Genomic DNA, 20,726 nt, shown 5'->3' with positions numbered 1-20,726 from the left:
AAATTTGTTTGCAGTGGCTAGATGCCTTAGCATACCCATTCTCTATATCTGCCTCTCTCTCTCACACACACACGTAAATAAAATAAAATACATTTTAAAAAGATATGAGAAACATGCTAATTAAGTCCTATTGTCCTAGATTTCTACCCAGATACAGTTTGGGGGCAGTAGTACTGAGAGAAGTGTTCTGGAGTCTAGATTTTTGAAGACAGTGTACTTAGAGGACAGGTCCACACACAGAAATAATTTGTGAAATTTGTCTTGAAATCAGGGGCAATAGAGTAACCTTTACAAAGAAGAAACTACAAGGCTGAAAGTCCTACTGGGGAGTGACAAGGTGAAAGATTCCAAGAACTGATAGGGAGCAACATGGAACTTGATATTCTATCAAGTTATGATAGATTTCACCATCAAACTGAAGATTTTTGCCTTAATAAAATAGGATTAAATTAGCCTTAGACTGAATGTTCTTATACACTCACCTATAAAAATGTTACAAATGCTTTAGAGGATGAAAGTAAAGCTGAAACACAGAAAAATATTTTAACTGTAGAATTTCTGGTATCAAGTAAAAAATAAAATAAAATCACTACATGCGAAGAAGCAACAAATTATAATTTGGGCAAGAAGAAATTGAATCAATAGAAACATACAAAAATGACAGAGATGATGCAATCTGGAGGAAAAAAGTGAAAACTGTGCCTAGAAATATTCTCAGTATATTAAAATACATTATTACAACAAACTAAGTAGAAGGTATAAAAAATAACCAAAGATACAGAAAAATCTTTGACAAACTCCAGCATCCACATCCTCTAAAAATAGAGGGGGCTTTCTTCAGTTTGATAAAGGCTATTTACGTAAAGCCCATGGCTAACCTTATTCTTTAAAAAAAAATTTTATTTGCAAGCAGAAAGAGAATGGGTGCATCAGGACCTGTAGCCACTGCAAATGAACTCCAGGTATATGCACCACTTTGAGCATCTGGCTTTATTTGGGTACTAGGAATCAAGATTGGAATGTTAGGCTTTGCAGGCAAGTGCCTTACCTGCTGGGCCATCTCTCCAATTCCCTAACCTTATTGTTAGCGGTAAAAGAATAAAAGTTACCTGCTTAAGAACAAAAACATGGCAAAGATCCTTAATGTGGTCTGTTAACACAGTTCTAGAGATTTTAGTCAGGAAATCAAGCATAAAATAAAAAGGAAAGAAAGACATCCAGATTCAAAGAGAAGAAATGAAGTTATGTCTGTTCAAAGATAACATTATCTCGTGTGTAGTTTGAATATGAAATGTCTCCCACAGGCTTATGTGTTAAGGGTCCTGAACTGATATTATTAACAGATAATTGGATTATGAGTTTAAAGCTAAATGCACTGCGGGGAGGCAGGGCTACTTGGAGGAAGGAGGTTACTTGGGAAGTGCCTTTGAAGGTTATATTTTGGTGGCAGATGATTTTTGCTTCCATATTGTCTGAGGTAGTCCACTTTGCTCCATGATGTACCCTCCACCACAGTGTTCTACTCCACATTGGGCCCCAAACAAGTAGAGCCTGAAGACCATGGACTGAAATATTAGAAGTTGCAAGCCAAAGTAAATCTTTCCTCCCTTAAATTGTTTCTCATAGGTATTTTTCATAGCAATAAAAAGTTTAACATATCATGTATGTGTAAGTTCCAGGAATCTAAGGAAAGCTACAGGAGCCAATAAATTCAACAAAATTATAGGGTATAAATGCAGTCTTTAAAATATAATCATTTTAGCCTGGTGTAGTGGCACACACCTTTAATCCTAGCACCCAGAAGGCCAAGGTAGGAGGATCACTGTGAGTTCAAAACCAGCCTGCAACTACATAATGAATTCCAGATCAGCCTGGGCTAGACTGAGACCCTACCTCAAAAAATAAAATAAAATATAAGTTCCTGGAAATACATTTAACAAAAACTCAAGTTATGTACAGCAGACTATACATAACCTTGTTGATGGCAATCAAAGAGCTAAGAAAATCTGTTGGCAGATATTGAGGATGATACTGTCAAATAAGATGTGAAAACCCAGTGCACCTGTCATCAAAAGCCTAGTCAGATACTAGTGAAAATTTGGCAAACTGGTCCAAAAATTCACCTGAAAATTCGAAAGTGCTCAGGACATGGGAAAGTGTGTGGGGGGGGGGGAGGGAATTACCATGGGATATATTTTATAATCATGGAAAATGTTAATAAAAATTTAAAAAAAAAGTGCTCAGGAGTGCCAAAATAATCTTGAAAAAAAAAAAGAACAGAGCTGGAAGACTCACACTTTCCAATTTCAAACTTTCTAAAAAACAAAGTAATAAAGAGAATGTGGCACTGGAAAAAGGATGGGACTAGTCATCAGTGAAATATGATTAAGTCCAGAAATAAGTTATACATCTATAGTCAATTGATTTTTGATAAGAATGCCAACATAATTTAATGGGAGAGAGTAGTCTTTCCAAGGTAATTAGGTAACCACATGCAAAAGTACAAATTATGCATCAATAGTGCACAGAAATTAATTCAGATGGATCAAAGATCTAAGTGTAAGAGGTCTTAAAGAAGTGTAAGGCTCTTAAAGAAAAACACCTGTCTATTCTTCAGGACCTTGAATTAAGGAACCATTTTCATATATGTACAAAAAAAAAGATAATTTAGATTTCATCAAAATTAAAACTCTGTTTCAAAAAATACTACCTAGAAAATGAAAGGATAACCACAAAATTGGAGAAAATATCTGTATCTGATATGGGGCTCACATCCTGAATATAATAACTTTTATAGCTAACAAAAAGATAATCCAAATTAAAATGAACAAAGTAATTAACCAGACATTCAACAAAGAGACACAGTGGCGACAGGAGGTGAATCCGCAGGGAGGTGCAGATGAAGGGCGCGCCGAGGCAGCACAGGGCTGGCAGGGGTCAGTGCCGACAGTGCTGGCGAGGACATAAGATGCCGTGAGCTTCAGGCATTGCCGGCAGGAGTGTCAAATGCAACCACTCTGAAAACTAGTTTGGCCATTTCTCGGTAGATGAAACCTAGGAACACTTGAATTAGCAATGCTACAACTAGGTATTAAGAGAATGAAAACAAGTGCCAAACCAGAGCCTGTACACAAATCCTTATAGTAGTATTCATAGCAGTCCCAATGTGTAAAGAAGCCAGAAGTGTATCAACTAACGAATGCAAAGAAAATACAGAACTTGGGCTGGAGAGATGGCTTAGTGGTTAAGTGCTTGCCCATGAAGCCGAAGGACCCTGGTTCGAGGCTCAACTCCCCAGGACCCACGTTAGCCAGATGCACAAGGGGGCGCATGCATCTGGAGTTCGTTTGCAGAGGCTGGAGGCCCTGGTGCGCCCATTCTCTCTCTGTCTATCTCTCTTCTCAATCTCGTGAATTCCAGGTCAACCTGGCTTAGAGTGAGACCCTACCTTGAAAAGCCAAGAAAAAAAAAAAAAGGAGGAGGAGAATAAAACATGGATGCATGCTACAACATGGATAGACCTTAAAATCATTATTATACTATGTAAAACTGAGCACAAAAATTTGCATATTAAGCTTTCTTTTTGGCACAATGACAAGAATAGTTTATACATACAGACAGAAAGTGCACTAGGGGACCTAATGTGCCTAGGGTTGGAGGAATTGGGGAAACCACAGTGAATGCTAACAAATGGAGTTTCTTTGTGGGTGGTAAGGAAAAGTTCCAAATAATAATTGGTACAGGAAACTACAAATATAGTAAAGCCTGTGGAATTACACATTTTTAAGAGGGTTAATTGTATGGTATGCGATTTATATCTCAATAAAAAGTGTTCTGTGAAAACAAAAGAACTCTAGAAGTTACAAAATATAATATCTCCCTAGAAGGGATTAACAGCAGATCAGAGACTACAGAAACAGAGAGGGAAATGATTTGGAAAGACTAAAAGGCTCTTCAGAGATGTGAGGGATACCATCAAGGAGTCTAATATACATGTAATTGGATTTCCAAATGCTATAGCAGAAGAAAAAATATTTGAAAAATAAGAAGAAGAGTATTAAAGGTTGGATTGGATCTGACTGGGAATAAAAGGAGCTAAGGGGTTGCAGTGGGAGAGAAGAGCAACACGGTGAAAGCTGGTGTCATGGAGCGAGCACTGTGCACGCCGTTGCGAATGTGTTGCGTCATGAAGAACAGCTTTCTCATTATCTTGCTGAAGGTTGTTTCACTTAGTTGTATGTGGGATATTTCACATTCCCTTTTGTTTTCCTAACTACCAACTAACTCAATCGAATAGGTGATTAATATATTCTGGTAAAAAAAAAAAGTTCATAAGTTGGCAAGAGGATCCAATTGGAGCTTAAAATGACCATTTATATTGCTTAAGTTTTTGATGACATTTAAATTTATCAAAGCCTAAATATGTAAAATATGGCTTTTATATGTCTTTCATTTCTATATGTTTTAGGATTTGTATTTTCTTCTATTTCTGTGAAGAATGCTACTGGAATGCTGTGGGGATTGCTCGGATTCTCCATATGATTTTGGGTAGTATGGAAGCTACCAACTGACTAACTTCATGAGCAGGCCTGCTCTGTCTAGTTTCCACTCTGTTCAGTTTCTTCATCAGTGCCTTCTCATTTTTAGTGCATGGTTTCTGTGCACAGATAGCTTACCCTTTTTTTTTTTTTTTGGTTCATTTTTTATTTATTTATTTGAGAGCGACAGACATAGAGAGAAAGACGGATAGAGGGAGAGAGAGAGAATGGGCGCGCCAGGGCTTCCAGCCACTGCAAACGAACTCCAGACGCGTGCGCCCCCTTGTGCATCTGGCTAACGTGGGACCTGGGGAACCAAGCCTCGAACCGGGGTCCTTAGGCTTCACAGGCAAGCGCTTAACCGCTAAGCCATCTCTCCAGCCCAGCTTACCCTTTTGATTAAGCTTATCCTAAGTAACTTTTTAGTGTTACTGTGTTTCTAGAAATGAAGTCAATGGAATGCAACAGTGACCATCTGGATGAACTCCAGAAACAAAACAGTGCATTGATACAAGAATTACTTACTCTCCAGAAAAAACTTAAAGGTACTACATTAATGAATTGGTATTCTTTGTTGAGAGATACCTTATTATGCATGATTGTGTTATGTTATTCTTTGAAAATGTGCTAACCTGTTGGAATGTAGTGCTAAGAGTGGTATACAGAAGGAATAGATACAATACACAATTGAAAAGAAAATACACAATTGAACTGAACAGGTCAGAGCTTGGTGTTTTGTTGGTTGTTGCAGTGGTTTGAATTAGATGCCCCCATAAACTCACATGTTTTGAATGCTTACTTACCAGCTGTTGGCAGTTAGGGAGGTGGCGCCTTGCTGAAGGAGATATGTTGTTGGGGGTGTGATAGCCAGTTCCCTCTTTGCTCCAGTCCAGCTCACTATCCTGCTGCTATTGTCTTCCTGCTGTTGGTAAGGAGGTGATGCCCAGCTTATGCTCTGCCATCTTTTATCTGCCATTATGAAACTTCCCCTCGAGACTGTAAGCTAATAAAATACCTTTCCCATCATCAGCTGCTTTTGGTCAGGTGCTTTGTCCCAGCAATATGAAGGTAACTACAACACATGCTTTGTTTGGTTTTGTACCAGTGCTGAGAATTGAGCCTAATGTCTTACAACCTAGGCAAGTGTGCTACCACTGACCTATACCCTCAGCTCGCTTTCTTTTTTACTTTGCTTTGAGAAAGTTCCTCCCTAAGTTGTCCAGAGTGGCTTTGAACTTGCTTCAGTCCAGGCTGGCCTTAAACTCTTTTTGGGGGGTCAAGATTGTGGTAGTAGCTGAGTGTGGTGGCACACACCTTTATTCCCAGCACTCAGGAGGCAGAGGTAGGACTGTGTGACTACATAGTGAATTCCAGGTCAGCGTGAACATGAGCTAGAGGGAGACCCTACCTCAGAAAAACAAAAGCTAGGGCTGGAGAGATGGCTTAATGGTTAAGCGCTTGCCTGTGAAGCCTAAGGACCCTGGTTCAAGGCTCGATTTCTCCACGACCCACGTTAGCCAGATGCACAAGGGGGCGCACGTGCCTGGAGTTCGTTCACAGTGGCTGGAGGCCCTGGCGCGCCCATTCTCTCTCTCACTCTCTATCTGCCTCTTTCTCTGTCTGTCACTCTCAAATAAATAAATTAAAATAAACAAAAAAATTAAAAAGAAGAAGAAAAAGAAAAGCTAACAAACAAAAAAGATTGTGGTAGTTATTTCTTTTTTAAAACCTCTGTACATATTGACAGTATACTATGAGCAAAATCCCCTTCCGCCATCCTCCCTTCCCTCTTCCCTGTACCCCTGCCACTGGATCCTCCATTCTTCCCAACTAGTCCCTCTTCTATTTTGATGTCATCATTTTCCCTCTTGTATTATGCAGGTCATGTGTAAGTATATTTAGCCACTGTGAGGTCATGAATGTCACAACCACTTTATATCTGGAAAACAGTATTGCAAAGTACTCCTCCCCTTCCTTTACCTCCTAAATTCTTTTCACCACCTCTTCCACAATGGTCCCTAAGCCTTGGAGGGTATGAAGTTAGAGGTGTCTCACTTAGTGTGGAACACTCCATTGTCACTTCTCAGTACTTTGATGAGTTTTGAGTCTCCCCAGTGGTCACCACCATCTGAAAAGAGAAGCTTCTCTGACCAAAACTGAGAGTAGCATTAATAGGTGGGCATAAACTTAAGTATTTGCTGAGGAGTTTGGTGGGCATTTAGCTGGATGACAGTAGACGTCCCGCCCCCCCCGCCAGGGTTTATAATCTGTGACCTCCCCAGAACCATAGGCTATAGGCTTTTGATTAGGCTTTCAGAAACAGTCAAACACTTCCTCCTATGGTGTGGGTCTTGAATCAAATCAGAGAGCAGCTGTTTTTTCCCATAACAGACATGCCACCGATGTGCCAGTTTGGCCTTGAACTCTTGATCCTCCTGCCCCAACCTTTTGAAAAGCTGTGATTATGTACATGCCACCAGATCTGGCTAGAGCTGACTTTTTTTAAGTTTAGAGAGACTTTATTAGATTAACAGAAGGAAAAGGGAGAAAGTACAAAGAACCCCTGTTCCTGAGCAGTCAAGAGGAGGTAAAGCCACCCGAGTGACCCAAATTGGGGTCGTTTATAGGTTCTGAAAGGGGATGAGCTAACCAGCCATGATGCCAAATTTTGGGGATAAACTTAATCAGCCAAATACCAGGATCAGATTTAATCCTTTTGGGGATCTTCATTCTAGGAAAGGAAAACTTTCTGTGTTTATGCAAAAAGAAAACTAGTGACTCCTTTAGACAAGAGATAAGATAAGGAGCTGGGCGTGGTGGCGCACGCCTTTAATCCCAGCACTCGGGAGGCAGAGGTAGGAGGATTGCTGTGAGTTCGAGGCCACCCTGAGACTCCATAGTGAATTCCAGGTCAGCCTGGGCTAGAGTGAGACCCTACCTCGAAAAATAAAAAAATAAAAAAAGATAAGGAGCCCACTCTGGTTCTCTAGCAAAGTGGACACTGCTAGGGTAGACTCAAGGACATTCCTGCTTTTTACTTTCAGGGATCCAGTCACCCTAAACTCCCTCCATCTCCCCTCTGAGTAAGCAACTGCCACTAAGGAATTGGGATAATGACAGATCTGGCTGAGTGGTGTCATCTGGTGTAGTCTTTTGAAATTTTTCCAGTGGATCTACCTAAGGGACCCCAAAAGTGCATTAGTATAGCATGGGAAGACAGTCCTGGATAAAGATATTGGAGGGATAAAAACACAGAGGTAAAGGGACGTGGACACAGCAAACTAGAGATCTTTAGGATCCCCATTCTTGTAGACTTTCAGGCCTTGGAGGGCAACTGAGGGGGCCTAGATAGATGGAGTTAGATTGTCACAGGACCTGTGAGTGTGAGATGACTGTAAGCAAGAGGGGATAAAGTTAAAATAGCAGAAGAGTACACAAGGTCCTAAAATTAATACTTAACTATTACTAGAAATGATAGGCATAATTGAGAGCTCATATTCTTAAATTTAAAAAAAATTTTTTTCCCCAAGGTAGGGTCTCACTCTAGCCCAAGCTGACCTGGAATTCACTATGTATTCTCAGGGTAGCCTCAAACCACGGCAATCCTCCTACCTCTGCGTCCCAAGTGCTAGGATTAAAGGTGTGCACCACCACATCCAGCTGAAAATAATTATTTTGGGCTGGAGAGATGGCTTAGCACTTAAAGCACTTGCCAGCAAAGCCAAAGGACCCAAGTTTGATTCCCCAGTATCCACATAAGCCAGATGTCCAAGGAGGTGGCACATGTGTCTGGAATTCATTTGCAGTGGCTGGGGTCCCTGATACACCCATTCTCATTCTCTCTCTCTCTCAAAACAAATAAACAATAAAATAATTTTTAAATTTTATTTATTTGAGAGTGATAGACACAGAGAGAAAGATGCAGATACAGAGAGAATGGGTGCACCAGAGCCTCCAGCCACTGCAAACAAACTCCAGACACATGTGCCCCCTTGTGCATCTGGCTAACATGGGTCTAAATTGAGCCTCAAGCCGGTGTCCTCAGGCTTCACAGGCAAGCGCTTAACTGCTAAGCCATCTCCCCAGCACCAATAAAATATTTTCAGCTATTATTTGGGGGCTGGAAATATGGTTCAGTGGTTAAGGTGCTTGCCTGTAAAATCAAACCCACCCGGGTTTGATTCTCTAGTACCTATATAAAGCCAAATACACAAAATGGCACATGCACCTGGAGTTTGTTTGCAGCAGCTGAAGGAACTGACTTCCCCATTCTTTGTCTGTCTCTTTTCTCTCTTTCTCTACTTGTAAATAAATAAATATAAGTATATTTTTAATTATTATTTGGGGGGAGTGGAGAGATGGCTTAGTGGTTAAGGCACTTGCCTGAGAAGCCTAAAGGTCCTGGTTCGATTCCCCTGTACCCATGTAAGCCAGATGCACAAGGTAGTGCATGCATCTGGTGTTTGTTTGCAGTGAATACAGGCCCTGATGCACCTATTTCTCTCTTTCTCTCTCTCTCTCTCTCTCTCTCTCTCTCTCTCTCTCTCTTTCTCTCCTTTCTCAAATAAATAATAATAATAAACAATAACTTTTTAATTGATATACAACACCAAAAGTTAAAGTGTGTCTAAAGATAAACTGTTTAATTTTTTTTAATGTAAGAATCTTTTTGTTTAGTTCTTAAAGATGAGGAGAGGGAAGCCATATATACCACCAAATACCTAGAAGCAGAAAAAGTCAAAATCAAAGAAAAGCCTCAAAATGATGCTGAATGCTTGAGGTGAGAGTTATCTGTTATTATACTTTTAAAGAATATCTGGTATTTTTTTAAGTTAAATGGATTTTGGTATAAAGATGAGTACATTTTTAAGTTCCTTCTGTTTATATTCTGAAACTTACTAAGAAGTAAATATGACACCCACTACACTGGCTAGACCATGATATATATAAGTTCACAATGAATTTCAGTGATAATCCTGAAATGAGTTTTATCTTTTCTTCTGTCTCACGGACTGTTATTCACATCTCAGTGATAAAACAAAAATTCCCTTTCTGTTACTCCTAGCATTTGGAGAGGGGGGGTTAAATTATGTATATTGTATCTATATTCCAAGGGAAAGCTACAAATTATCTTCTTTGAACTTCATTATTCTGAATTCTAAGGAATGGAAATGTGTTTGCTGTGAATATTTATATGGTTTTAAGGCTTGGGCATAATACAGTAATGGTTGATATTTGAAGGGACACAGATATTATCAGAAGAAAAAAAATAAATTTCTGTATTTGACTATTTTTGACATGTGTTTGTGTGTATGGTGTTCATACATGTGTGCTTGTGTGTTTGTGGGGGGCACACATATGCATCTGTAGGTGTGCAGAAGTTGACATCGAATGCCATTCTGTCACGCTTCATGACAGGTTTTGAAACAGTGTCTCTCTGCTAACCCCAGAGCTCACCTATTCAGCTAGACTAGCTAGCCAATAAACCTAGGGAGCCGTGCCTCTGCCTCCGCAGTGCAGCATGACATTTTATGTGGATATCGGAGATCCAAACTCTGGTCTTCATGCTTGTGTGGCAAGCCCTTTACCCACTGAGCCATCTCCCCAGTACCCATATTTGAATATTTATTGATAATTCAAGATCATATCCACTGGATTTATTTTAAAGTTCCTGTACTTTATGGGATTCATAGAAGAAAACAAACCTCATTACTGAATCCTTGAAGTAGCAAATGAAGCCTTCTTTCACATAAATCATACAGGAAACATGTCCACTAGAGCTGAACAAATGCTTTGCGTTAACAGTGTATTGCTTAAGGCCATAATTTTAAAAGATTGTGAAAAAACACTTGCAATTTAATTTTATGCTAAGTTTTATAAACATAAAATATCAGTCTCATGGGTGATGTGTGTGATGCAGAATGAACTTCCATAACAACAATCTGCTCATTGATTTCTTTACACTTTTAAGAATGGTAATACCCACCAGTGTCATACTTAGCAGCATAAGGTCTTCCAATATGAATTCCAATTTTGTCAGTTTATCACTCAGTCATAAAAATTTTCCACTGGGCTAGGCATGGTGGCATATGCCTTTAATCCCAGCACTCTGGAGGCAGAGGTAGGAGGATTGCCTTGAGTTCAAGATGACCCTGAGACTATGTAGTGAATTCCAGGTAAGCCTGGGCTAGAGTGAGACCCTACCTCGAAAGACTTAAAAAAAAAAATTCCACTGGGCATGTTGGCACACACCTTTAACCCCAGCACTTTGGAGGCAGAGGCGGATGCAGAAGGATCGCCATGAGTTCAAGGCTACCCTGAGACTATATAAGTGAGTTCCAGGTCAACCTGAGAGAGTGAAACTCTACCTTGAAAAACAAAACAAAAAAAAGAAAAAAAAAGAAAAGAAAAAAAGAAAGAAAGAAAAAGAAAAAGAAAAAAGAAAAGAAAGAAAATTTCCATTAGTTAAAATTAAACACAAAGTCTGTTGAAGACTATTTTTCCCTTCACAAATGGTGATAGAGGAAATCTGGGCATTGATAAATATCAGTCCATGTACCTGGTCATTTCTTTGATGTTAATGATTATTACTGAGACACCAATATTTCTTGATTTACACTTTGAATTCTGTACCTGATTTCCTTATCAGTATGTTTCATAAAAATGTCTACAAGTATGAAAAACAAAATAAAAGTGCTGAATATAAAGGCTTGGGGAAAAGATCAACCCTATACTTAGTACAACAATAACAAGCTGTGATTGATAAGAAATGATATGACATTCAGCTTCATCAACAAAACCAAAACTGCCAGGCGTGGTGGTGCACACGTTTAATCCCAGGACTCAGGAGGCAGAGGTAGGAGGATCACTGTGAGTTTGAGGCCACCCTGAGGCTACATACTGAATTCCAGATCAGCCTGGGCTAGAGTAAAACTCTACCTTGGGGGGAAAAACAGACCAAAATTAAGTTAATTTTATTTTTACTTAATGTTTGTTTACTTGTGAGAGAGAGAGGCAGAAGGAGAGAGAGAGAGAATGGGCACACCAGAGCCTCATGGGATACTTTGTGCATCTGGCTTTACATTAGGTACTGGAGAATTGAACCCAGGCCATCAGGTTTTACAAGCAAGTGCATTTAGCTGCTGAGCCATCTCTACAGCCTATGATTTTATTTTTAAATTTGGAATAGAATAGTCTTTTTCATCTAAGTGTTCAAAAGTATCTTGAATGCTACAATGATTACAGTTCTCTTAATTTTTCATATTTGAGGTCTACTGGGGTCAATTGTTTTTCTTTGTGGTGGTTTGAATGTGAATGACACCCATAGCCCCAAGTGTTTGTAACTGAGCTTCCTACTTCATCCCCAGCTGGTGGAGCATTGGGAGGTGTCGCTGGGGCAGACCTCGGGACTGTATATGAAGTCCAGCCCACTCACTCAGACTGGCTCACTCTTGATGCCCCTGCCGGCTGCTGATGCATGAAGTTGTGAGCTGTTTGTCTGTGCTGCCTGGCTTTTCTGCACTGCAATGAGTCTAATCCTAAGCTATCTTCCCACAAGCTGCTTCTGGTCTGATGTTTTGTTCCTGCAACATGAAGATAACTGCTGCCAGGCATGGTGGCACATGCCTTTAATCCCAGCACTTCAGAGGCAGAGGTAGAAGGATCACTGTGAGTTTGAGGCCAGCCTGGGACTACATAGTGAATTGCAGGTCAGCCTGGGCTAGAGTGAGACCCTACCTCAAAAAAACAAGATAATTTCCACATGTTAATAGCAGGATTTCTCAAACTCGGGACTTTTGACATTGTAAGGCAGATCAGTCTTTGTCATAGATGCCTGTCCTATGCAATGTAAGATGATTACTAGCTAATATACACAGGAACACTCCCTCACTTCTCAGTTGTGACAACCAAAAATGTTTCTAGACATTACTAAATGCACCCTGTGACAAGGGTAAGAGAGCATCAAAAATTTCCATAGTTTAAAAACTAGCTTTATTTTAAAATTATTGTAATTATACTTCTATTCTTACTTAAGTTTCCCACTAAAAAAAGCAACTAAAGAAGAACATGTTAGAGCTGCAGAGATGGCTTAGTGGTTAAAGGATTTCATTGCAAAACCTAAAAACCCATGTTCAACTCTTCAGATTCCACATAAGCCAGACGACAAGGTGACACACTGCACAAGGTTACACATGCACAAGATGGTGCACATGTCTGGAGTTCTAGTGCAGTGGCTGAAGGCTCTGGCATACCAATTCTCTCTCTCTCTCTCTCTCTTTTACTATCTCATTAAAAATAAATAAAAATTTAGGGCCGGAGAGATGGCAGGACACCAATTTAATGAAATAAAGAAGGCAATACAAGACATAAATAAGGAAATAGAAATAATAAAGAAAAACCAGTCAGAATTACTAGCAATGAAGAACACAGTTAATGAAATAAAAAACTCTGTAGAAAATCTCACCAGTAGGATGGATGAGGGAGAGGACAGAATATCCAAGCTAGAAGACCAGGTGGAAGATATAATACAGTCCAACAAAGAGAAAGACAAACTTACAGAAAAGTATGAGTGGGAATTTCAAGATATTCGGGACACTATGAAAAGATCCAATATAAGAATTCAGGGCATAGTAGAAGGAGAAAAATTCCACTCCAAAGGCATAGTAGGCATCTTCAACAAAATTATAGAAGAAAATTTCCCCCAAATTGGGAAAGAGGTGCCAATGCAGATACAGGAAGCCTTTAGAACCCCAGCCACACAAAACCTGGAAAGAACCTCTCCTCGCCATATTATAATCAAACTTCCAAACACACACCAAAGAAAAAATATTGAAAGCAGTTAGAGAGAAAAATCAAGTTACCTACAAAAGCAAGCCCATCAGGATTACAGCAGACTATTCAACACAAACTTTTAAAGCCAGAAGGGCTTGGAGTGATATATTCCAAGTCTGAAAGATAACAACTGTAACAACTGTAAACCAAGGTTACTTTATCCTGCAAAGTTATCCATTAAAATAGACGGAGAAATAAGGACATTCCATGACAAAAGCAGGTTAAAGGAGTATTTGAAGACAAAACCAGCTCTACAGAAAATACTTGATAGAATTCTCCATGCTGAAGAAAAGGAAAAGCACACATATAAGGAACCTAGAAAAAACAAGTAATACTCAAATACTAGTTAACACAAGAGAGCACATGTAGAACCAGAACCACAAAAATAAATGGCAAACATATATACAAACCTTTCAATAATATCTCTTAATCTCAACGGCCTCAATGCCCCAATGAAAAGACATAGGTTTGCAGGGTTAAAAAGCAGGATCCTACAATTTGTTGTCTCCAAGAAACTCACCTTTCTACAAAGGATAGACATTATCTTAGGGTGAAAGGTTGGAAGACGGTGTTTCAAGCAAATGGGCCTAGAAAACAAGCAGGGGTTGCTATCCTAATATTGGACAAGGTAGACTTTAGTCCAACATTAGTCAAGAAAAATAAGGAAGGTCACTTTATATTGATTAAGGGCACACTCCAACAGGAGGACATTACAATCCTAAACATATATGCGCCTAACATGGGGGCTCCCAAATTCATCAAACAAACACTATTAGAACTAAGGTCACAGATAACACCAAACACAGTGTTGGTGGGTGACTTTAACACCCCACTCTCATCAATTGACAGGTCATCCCAGGAAAAAATAAACAGAGAGGCATCTGGACTAAATGAGGTCATAGAAGGAATGGACCTAACAGATACATAAAGGACATTTCATCCAAAGGCTGCAGAATATACATTCTTTTCAGCAGCACAGGGAACATTCTCTAAAATAGACCATATATTAGGACACAAAGCAAATCTTAACAAATTCAGGAAAATTGAAATAATTCCTTGCATTCTATCTGACCACAATGGAATTAAACTACAAATCAGTAGCAAGAAAGGCTATAGAGCATACACAAAATCATGGAAACTAAAAAATACAGTACTAAATGATGAATGGGTCAATGAAGAAATCAAGAAGAAAATCAAAAAATTCATAGAGTCAAACAATAATGAGAACAAAACATACCAAAATCTCTGGGGGACAATGAAGACAGTTCTAAGAGGTAAATTTATAGCCTTAAGTGCCTATATTAAGAAATTAGAAAGGTTGCAAGTAAACGACCTAATGCTTCACCTTAAAGCCTTGGAAAAAGAAGAACAAGGCAAACCAAAAATCAGTAGAGGGGAAGAAATAATAAAGATTAGGGCAGAAATTAATGAAATAGAAACAGAACAATCCAAAGAATTAATGAAACAAAGAGTTGGTTCTTTGAAAGGATAAACAAGATTGATAAACCCTTAGCAAATCTGACCAAAAGAAAGAGAGAAGAGACACAAATTAATAAAATCAGAGATGAACAAGGTAACATCACAACAGATTCCAGAGAAATTCAAAAAATCTTAGGGACACACTATAAAAGCATATACTCCACAAAGTATGAAAGAAATGGATGATTTCCTTGATTTATATGACCTACCTAAATTAAATCAAAATGAGATTAATCACTTAAATAGACCTATAACAAACATGGAGATCCGAACAGTTATCAATAATCTCCCAACTAAAACAAGCCCAGGCCCAGATGGATTCACTGCTGAATTTTACCAGACCTTTAAGGAAGAGCTAACACCATTGCTTCTTAAGCTTTTCCAGGAAATAGAAAAAGAAGGAATTCTACCAAACTCCTTCTATGAGGCCAGCATCACCCTGATACCAAAACCAGGCAAAGATAGAACAAAAAAAGAAAATTACAGACCAATCTCCCTCATGAACATAGATGCAAAAATTCTCAACAAAATATTGGCAAACAGAATACAAGAGTATATCAAAAAGATCATTCACCCTGACCAAGTAGGCTTTATCCCAGAGATGCAGGGATGTTTCAACATACACAAATCTATAAGTATAATACATTACATAAACAGGTTGAAGGACAAAAATCACATGATCATCTCATTAGACGCACAGAAAGCATTTGACAAAATCCAACATCCCTCTATGATAAAAGTCCTACAGAGACTGGGAATAGAAGGAACATATCTCAATATAATAAAGGCTATTTATGACAAGCCTACAGTCAACATATTACTAAATGGGGAAAAATTGGAAGCTTTCCCACTAAAATCAGGAAAAAGACAAGGGTGTCCACTGTCCCCACTTTTATTTAATATAGATTTAGAAGTCTTAGCCTTAGGAATAAGGCAAGAGACACACATAAAAGGGATGCAAATTGGAAAGGAAGAAATAAATTTATCATTATTTGCAGATGACATGATTCTATACATAAAGGACCCTAAAAACTCTACTAGCAAACTGTTAGAGCTTATCAAAACCTACAGCAATGTAGCAGGATACAAAATAAATACACAGAAATCAGTAGCCTTCATATATGCTAACAACAAACACAGAGAGGATGAAATCAGAGAATCACTCCCATTCACAATTGCATCAAAAAAAAAAAAAAAGTACCTTGGAATAAACCTAACCAAGGAAGTAAAGAATCTCTACAATGAGAACTTTAAAACACTCAAGCGAGAAATTGCAGAAGACACTAGAAGGTGGAGAAACATCCCTTGTTCCTGGATTGGAAGAATCAATATTGTGAAAATGGCAATCTTACCTAAAGCAATCTACACATTTAATGCAATCCCTATCAAAATTCCTAAGGCTTTCTTCATGGAAATAGAAAAAACAATCCAAAAATTCATTTGGAATCACAAAAACCTCGAATATGTAAAATAATACTGAGCAACAAAAATAAGGCTGGTGGTATCACCATACCTGATTTTAACCTATACTACAGAGCCATAGTAACAAAAACAGCATGGTATTGGCACAAAAACAGACATGTAGATCAGTGGAACAGAATAAAGGACCCAGATGTAAGCCCAAGTAGCTATAGCCACCTGATATTCGATAAAAATGCCAAAAATACTCATTGGAGAAGAGACAGCCTCTTCAGCAAATGGTGTTTTGAAAACTGGATATATATCTGCAGAAGGATGAAAATAGATTCTCTCTCTCGCCATGCACAAAAATTAAGTCCAAATGGATTAAAGACCTTAACATCAGACCTGAAACTCTGAAACTGCTAGAGGAAAAAGTAGGGGAAACCCTCCAACATATTGGTCTTGGCAAAGACTTTCTGAATACAACCCCAATTGCTCAGGCAATAAAACCACAGATTAATCACTTGGACCTCATGAAATTATAAAGATTTTGCACTGCAAAGGACACAGTGAAAAAAGCAAAGAGGCAACCTACAGAATGGGAAAAAAATCTTCACCAGCTATATATCTGATAGAGGATTAATACCTAGGATATACAAAGAACTCAAAAAGTTAAATAATAAGGAATCAAACAAGCCAATCAAAAAATGGGCTTTGGGGCTAAATAGAGCATTCTCAAAGGAAGAAATACGATGGCATATAAGCATCTAAAAAGTTGTTCTACATCACTAGTCATCAGGGAAATGCAGATTAAAACTACATTGAGATTCCATCTCACTCCTGTCAGATTAGCCACCATCATGAAAACAAATGATCATAAATGTTGGCGGGGATGTGGAAAAAGAGGAACCCTTCTACACTGCTGGTGGGAATGCAATCTGGTCCAGCCATTGTGGAAATCAGTGTGGAGGTTCCTAAAACAGCTAAAGATTGATCTACCATATGACCCAGCTATAGCACTCCTAGGCATATATCCGAAGGACTCATCTCATTTCCTTAGAAGTACGTACTCAACCATGTTTATTGCTGCTCAATTTATAATAGCTGGGAAATGGAACCAGCCTAGATGTCCCTCAACTGATGAGTGGATAATGAAGACGTGGCACATTTATACAATGGAGTTCTACTCAGCAGTAAAGAAAAATGAAGTTATGAAATTTGCAGAAAAATGGATGGACCTGGAAAGGATTATACTAAGTGAGGTAACCCAGGCCCAGAAAGCCAAGCGCCACATGTTCTCTCTCATATGTGGATCCTAGCTACAGATGATTGGGCTTCTGTGTGAGAAGGAAAATCCTTGGTAACAGAGGCCAGTAAGTTAAAAAGGAGACATAAAGGGAAGAGAAAGGAAGGGAGGAGGGTACTTAATAGGTTGATATTGTATATATGTAAGAACAGTGATTGAGATGGGGAGGTAATATGATGTAGAATGGAATTTCAAAGGGGAAAGTGTCAGGGGGAGGGAGGGAATTACCATGGGATATTTTTTTATAATCATGGAAAATGTTAATAAAAATTTAGCCGGGCATGGTGGCGCATGCCTTTAATCCCAGCACTTGGGAGGCAGAGTTAGGAGGATTGCCGTAAGTTCGAGGCCAGCCTGAGACTACATAGTGAATTCCAGGTCAGCCTGAGGTAAAGTGAGACCCTACCTCAAAAATCAAAAAATTAAAAAATAATAATAAAAAATAAAAAATAATTTAAAATTTTTTAAAAAATTAATAAAAATTATTAAAAAGAACATTTTAATATCAGCTCACCTGCTTGTGTTTATTGTTTATTCAGTAGTCCCCTCCTTAGCCACAGTTTCACCTTCCTCAGTCTCAGTTACCAATGGTGAACTTTCTTTTTGGAGTGCTTGTTAAGAAATAATGAAAGTGGCTGACAGAAAGCTGGAAGAAGCCATTCTACATGCAGTTCAATAGGAGAAAGAGATACCACCAGTGAAGATACTCTACAGTGGACACTGCAAGCCTTATAATTGGCCAGCCAGACCAAATGAGCCAACAGGTGCAATAGTGGCACGTCAGTCATGGTGGAAACCAACTGCCCTCCAATTGGACTGGAGGCCCGCTCCATGGGAGGGAATACATCCCTGATACTGAACCTACAACAGGGCAAGTCATGAGCCCTAGGGGTGTAACATCTGCTGCTGTCTGGATAAATGTATATACTGTGCTTATCAAACTGCCTAGTAAGCACTCTCTTAATATTCATACCCTCATACCCTTATATTAATGCTACTCTCATTTTGGGTAGAGAATCTTCTCTTTTCAGATGGCAGTGACCTTGGGCTGACTCATACTGCTGGAAAGAAGTGACTGAAGTACTGAGTAACATCTCGATCACACCTTCCAAGGCTCAGGGTCTAATGCAGAAGAGGTGGCAGGAAGAATGTAAGAGCCAAAGGAAGGGTAGGACTCCTTACATTGTGCTCCCTCCAGACATAAAATGGCCTGGATATCCATGACCTCATAGTTAGTGCCTGACACTACCTACACAAGACCATCATAAGAGGAGGAAAAGATCATGACATCAAAATAGAAGAGAGACTGATTGAGATAGGGAGGGGATATGATGGATAATGTAGTTTCAAAGGGGAAAGTGGGGGGAGGGAGGGTATTACCATGGGATATTTTTTTTATAATCATGGAAGTTGTTAATAAAAATTGAGAAAAAAGAAATAATGAAGGTGGTCTCAAAACGGAGGGAAAAACTAACTCCAGCCATCTCTGTGGCTGCAGCGGGGTGAGGCCGTGTGATGCAGAGGAAGCACAGCAGCTGGGGAGGCTGTTGACTGGTGCTCTGAGCCTCAAGACTGCGCATGACGGTTTGAGAGGACATTTTGAGAGGTGGGGCACACTCACAGATTGTGTGGTTATGAGAGAGCCGCAAACAAAGCGTTCTGGAGGCTTTGGTTTTGTGACTTCACTTGTGTTAAAGAGGTGGGTGCAGCAATGTGTGCTCTGCCCCAAGAGGTTGATGGCCTGTAATGGAACCAAACAGAGCTGTTTCTGAAGAGGGTTCTATAAAGCCTGATGCCCATTTAAGAGTGAAGAAATTTTTTGGTGGGGAATTAAGGAATACACAGAAAAGTATAATCTGAGGGACTACTTAGAAGAGTATGGCAAGATTGAAACCATAGAAGTGATGGAAGACACACAGAGTGGAAAAAAGAGAGGATTTGCTTTTGTAGCTTTCAGTGATCGTGGTACAAAATGTTTTTGATAAATATCACAGTATTAACGGGCACATTGTGAAGTGAAAAGGGCTCTTTCTAAGAGAAGCAGTCTACTGGGACCAAGGGAGGTCATGGAGGTGGATCTGGCAACTTTATGGGTCGTGGTGGAAACTTTGGAGGTGGTGGAGGTAATTTTGGCCATGGTGGAAACTTTGGTGGAAGAGGTGGTGCAGGTGGTGGCAGCAGAGGGAGTTACTGCGGAGGTGATGATGGCTATAATGGATTTGGAGGTGACTGACAACTGTGGTGGTGGTCCTGGTTAGAGTGGTGCAGGATGCTGTGGTGGTAGTGGTGGACTGGGATATGGAAACCAAGGTGGGGGGTGTGGCGGTGGAGGAGGATATGATGGTTGCAATGGAGGAGGAGGTTTTGGTGGTGGTAACTGTGGTGGAAGTGGGAACTATAATGATTTCAGAGATTAAGGTGGACAACAGCAGTCTAAGTATGGACCCATTGACAGGGCAGTTGGTAAGAACAGGTTGTGGATGTGGTGGACATGGTAGCAGAAGGTTTTAAAAACAGCAGGAAAGGTCTACAGCTCTTAGCAGAAGAGAGCACGAGGAGTTGTCAGGAAAGCTGCAGCTGATTTTGAGGCTGTCTTCCCAAATGCACTAGAGGAAGTGCCCAGATCTGCCGCAGCAGCAGGAGAGTCCATAGTCAGGAACGTTACGGCAGCTGGAGCAGAAAAGCCATCCTGTGCAGGGCGTCCCAGCCCGTGTGCAAAGCGCAGCTGGTGATTGATGCAGCACAGTGTCAGTTACATGCACACTCCTGAGCTGTGTCACATGGTGTAGCTTTGTCCTTTTTTACTTTCCCTACATCAGGTATAGTGCCTGAAAATTATGGTAGTGGTACCAGGAATAAAAAAAATATATAAAGAATTTTTAACTTTTCAATATTTGTGTAGTTCAGTTTTTTACATTTTAGTACAGAAACTTAAACAAAATGCAGTTTTGAAGGTGTTGGCTTACAGGTTAATGAGTAAATAAGTTAACGAGAAAAAAAGATAATTTTTAATTGTTATTTTGTATGAATTTTGCTGTAGCTAGCTGTAAAGAAACACCTGCTGACTTGCAGTTGAATCTGTTCTTCCTGCTTCCAACCATGATATGAATGGTGCTGACAGGTGGAGTGGGTAGATATCTGTATGTTGGCAGTGTTTGTTTCAGATAATT

At 39.5% G+C, this 20,726-nt stretch overlaps 1 protein-coding gene across 1 annotated transcript in view; it reads left to right on the top strand.

Annotated features, from left to right (window-relative positions):
• The window catches only part of Ccdc172 (coiled-coil domain containing 172), a 76,195-nt gene extending 56,657 nt beyond the window's left edge, over positions 1-19,538 (top strand). Inside the window, exons 5-8 of the mRNA XM_045145402.1 lie at positions 4,982-5,083; positions 9,216-9,318; positions 10,510-10,513; positions 19,362-19,538. Of these exons, the coding sequence (XP_045001337.1) occupies positions 4,982-5,083; positions 9,216-9,318; positions 10,510-10,513; positions 19,362-19,538 (386 nt within the window). The remainder of the gene's footprint in view (positions 1-4,981; positions 5,084-9,215; positions 9,319-10,509; positions 10,514-19,361) is intronic.
• Positions 19,539-20,726: the final 1,188 nt, after the last annotated feature.

Source organism: Jaculus jaculus, chromosome 1 (assembly GCF_020740685.1).
Source record: "Jaculus jaculus isolate mJacJac1 chromosome 1, mJacJac1.mat.Y.cur, whole genome shotgun sequence".
NCBI lineage: Eukaryota > Metazoa > Chordata > Mammalia > Rodentia > Dipodidae > Jaculus > Jaculus jaculus.
This window is presented reverse-complemented; position numbering and strand designations above follow the sequence as displayed.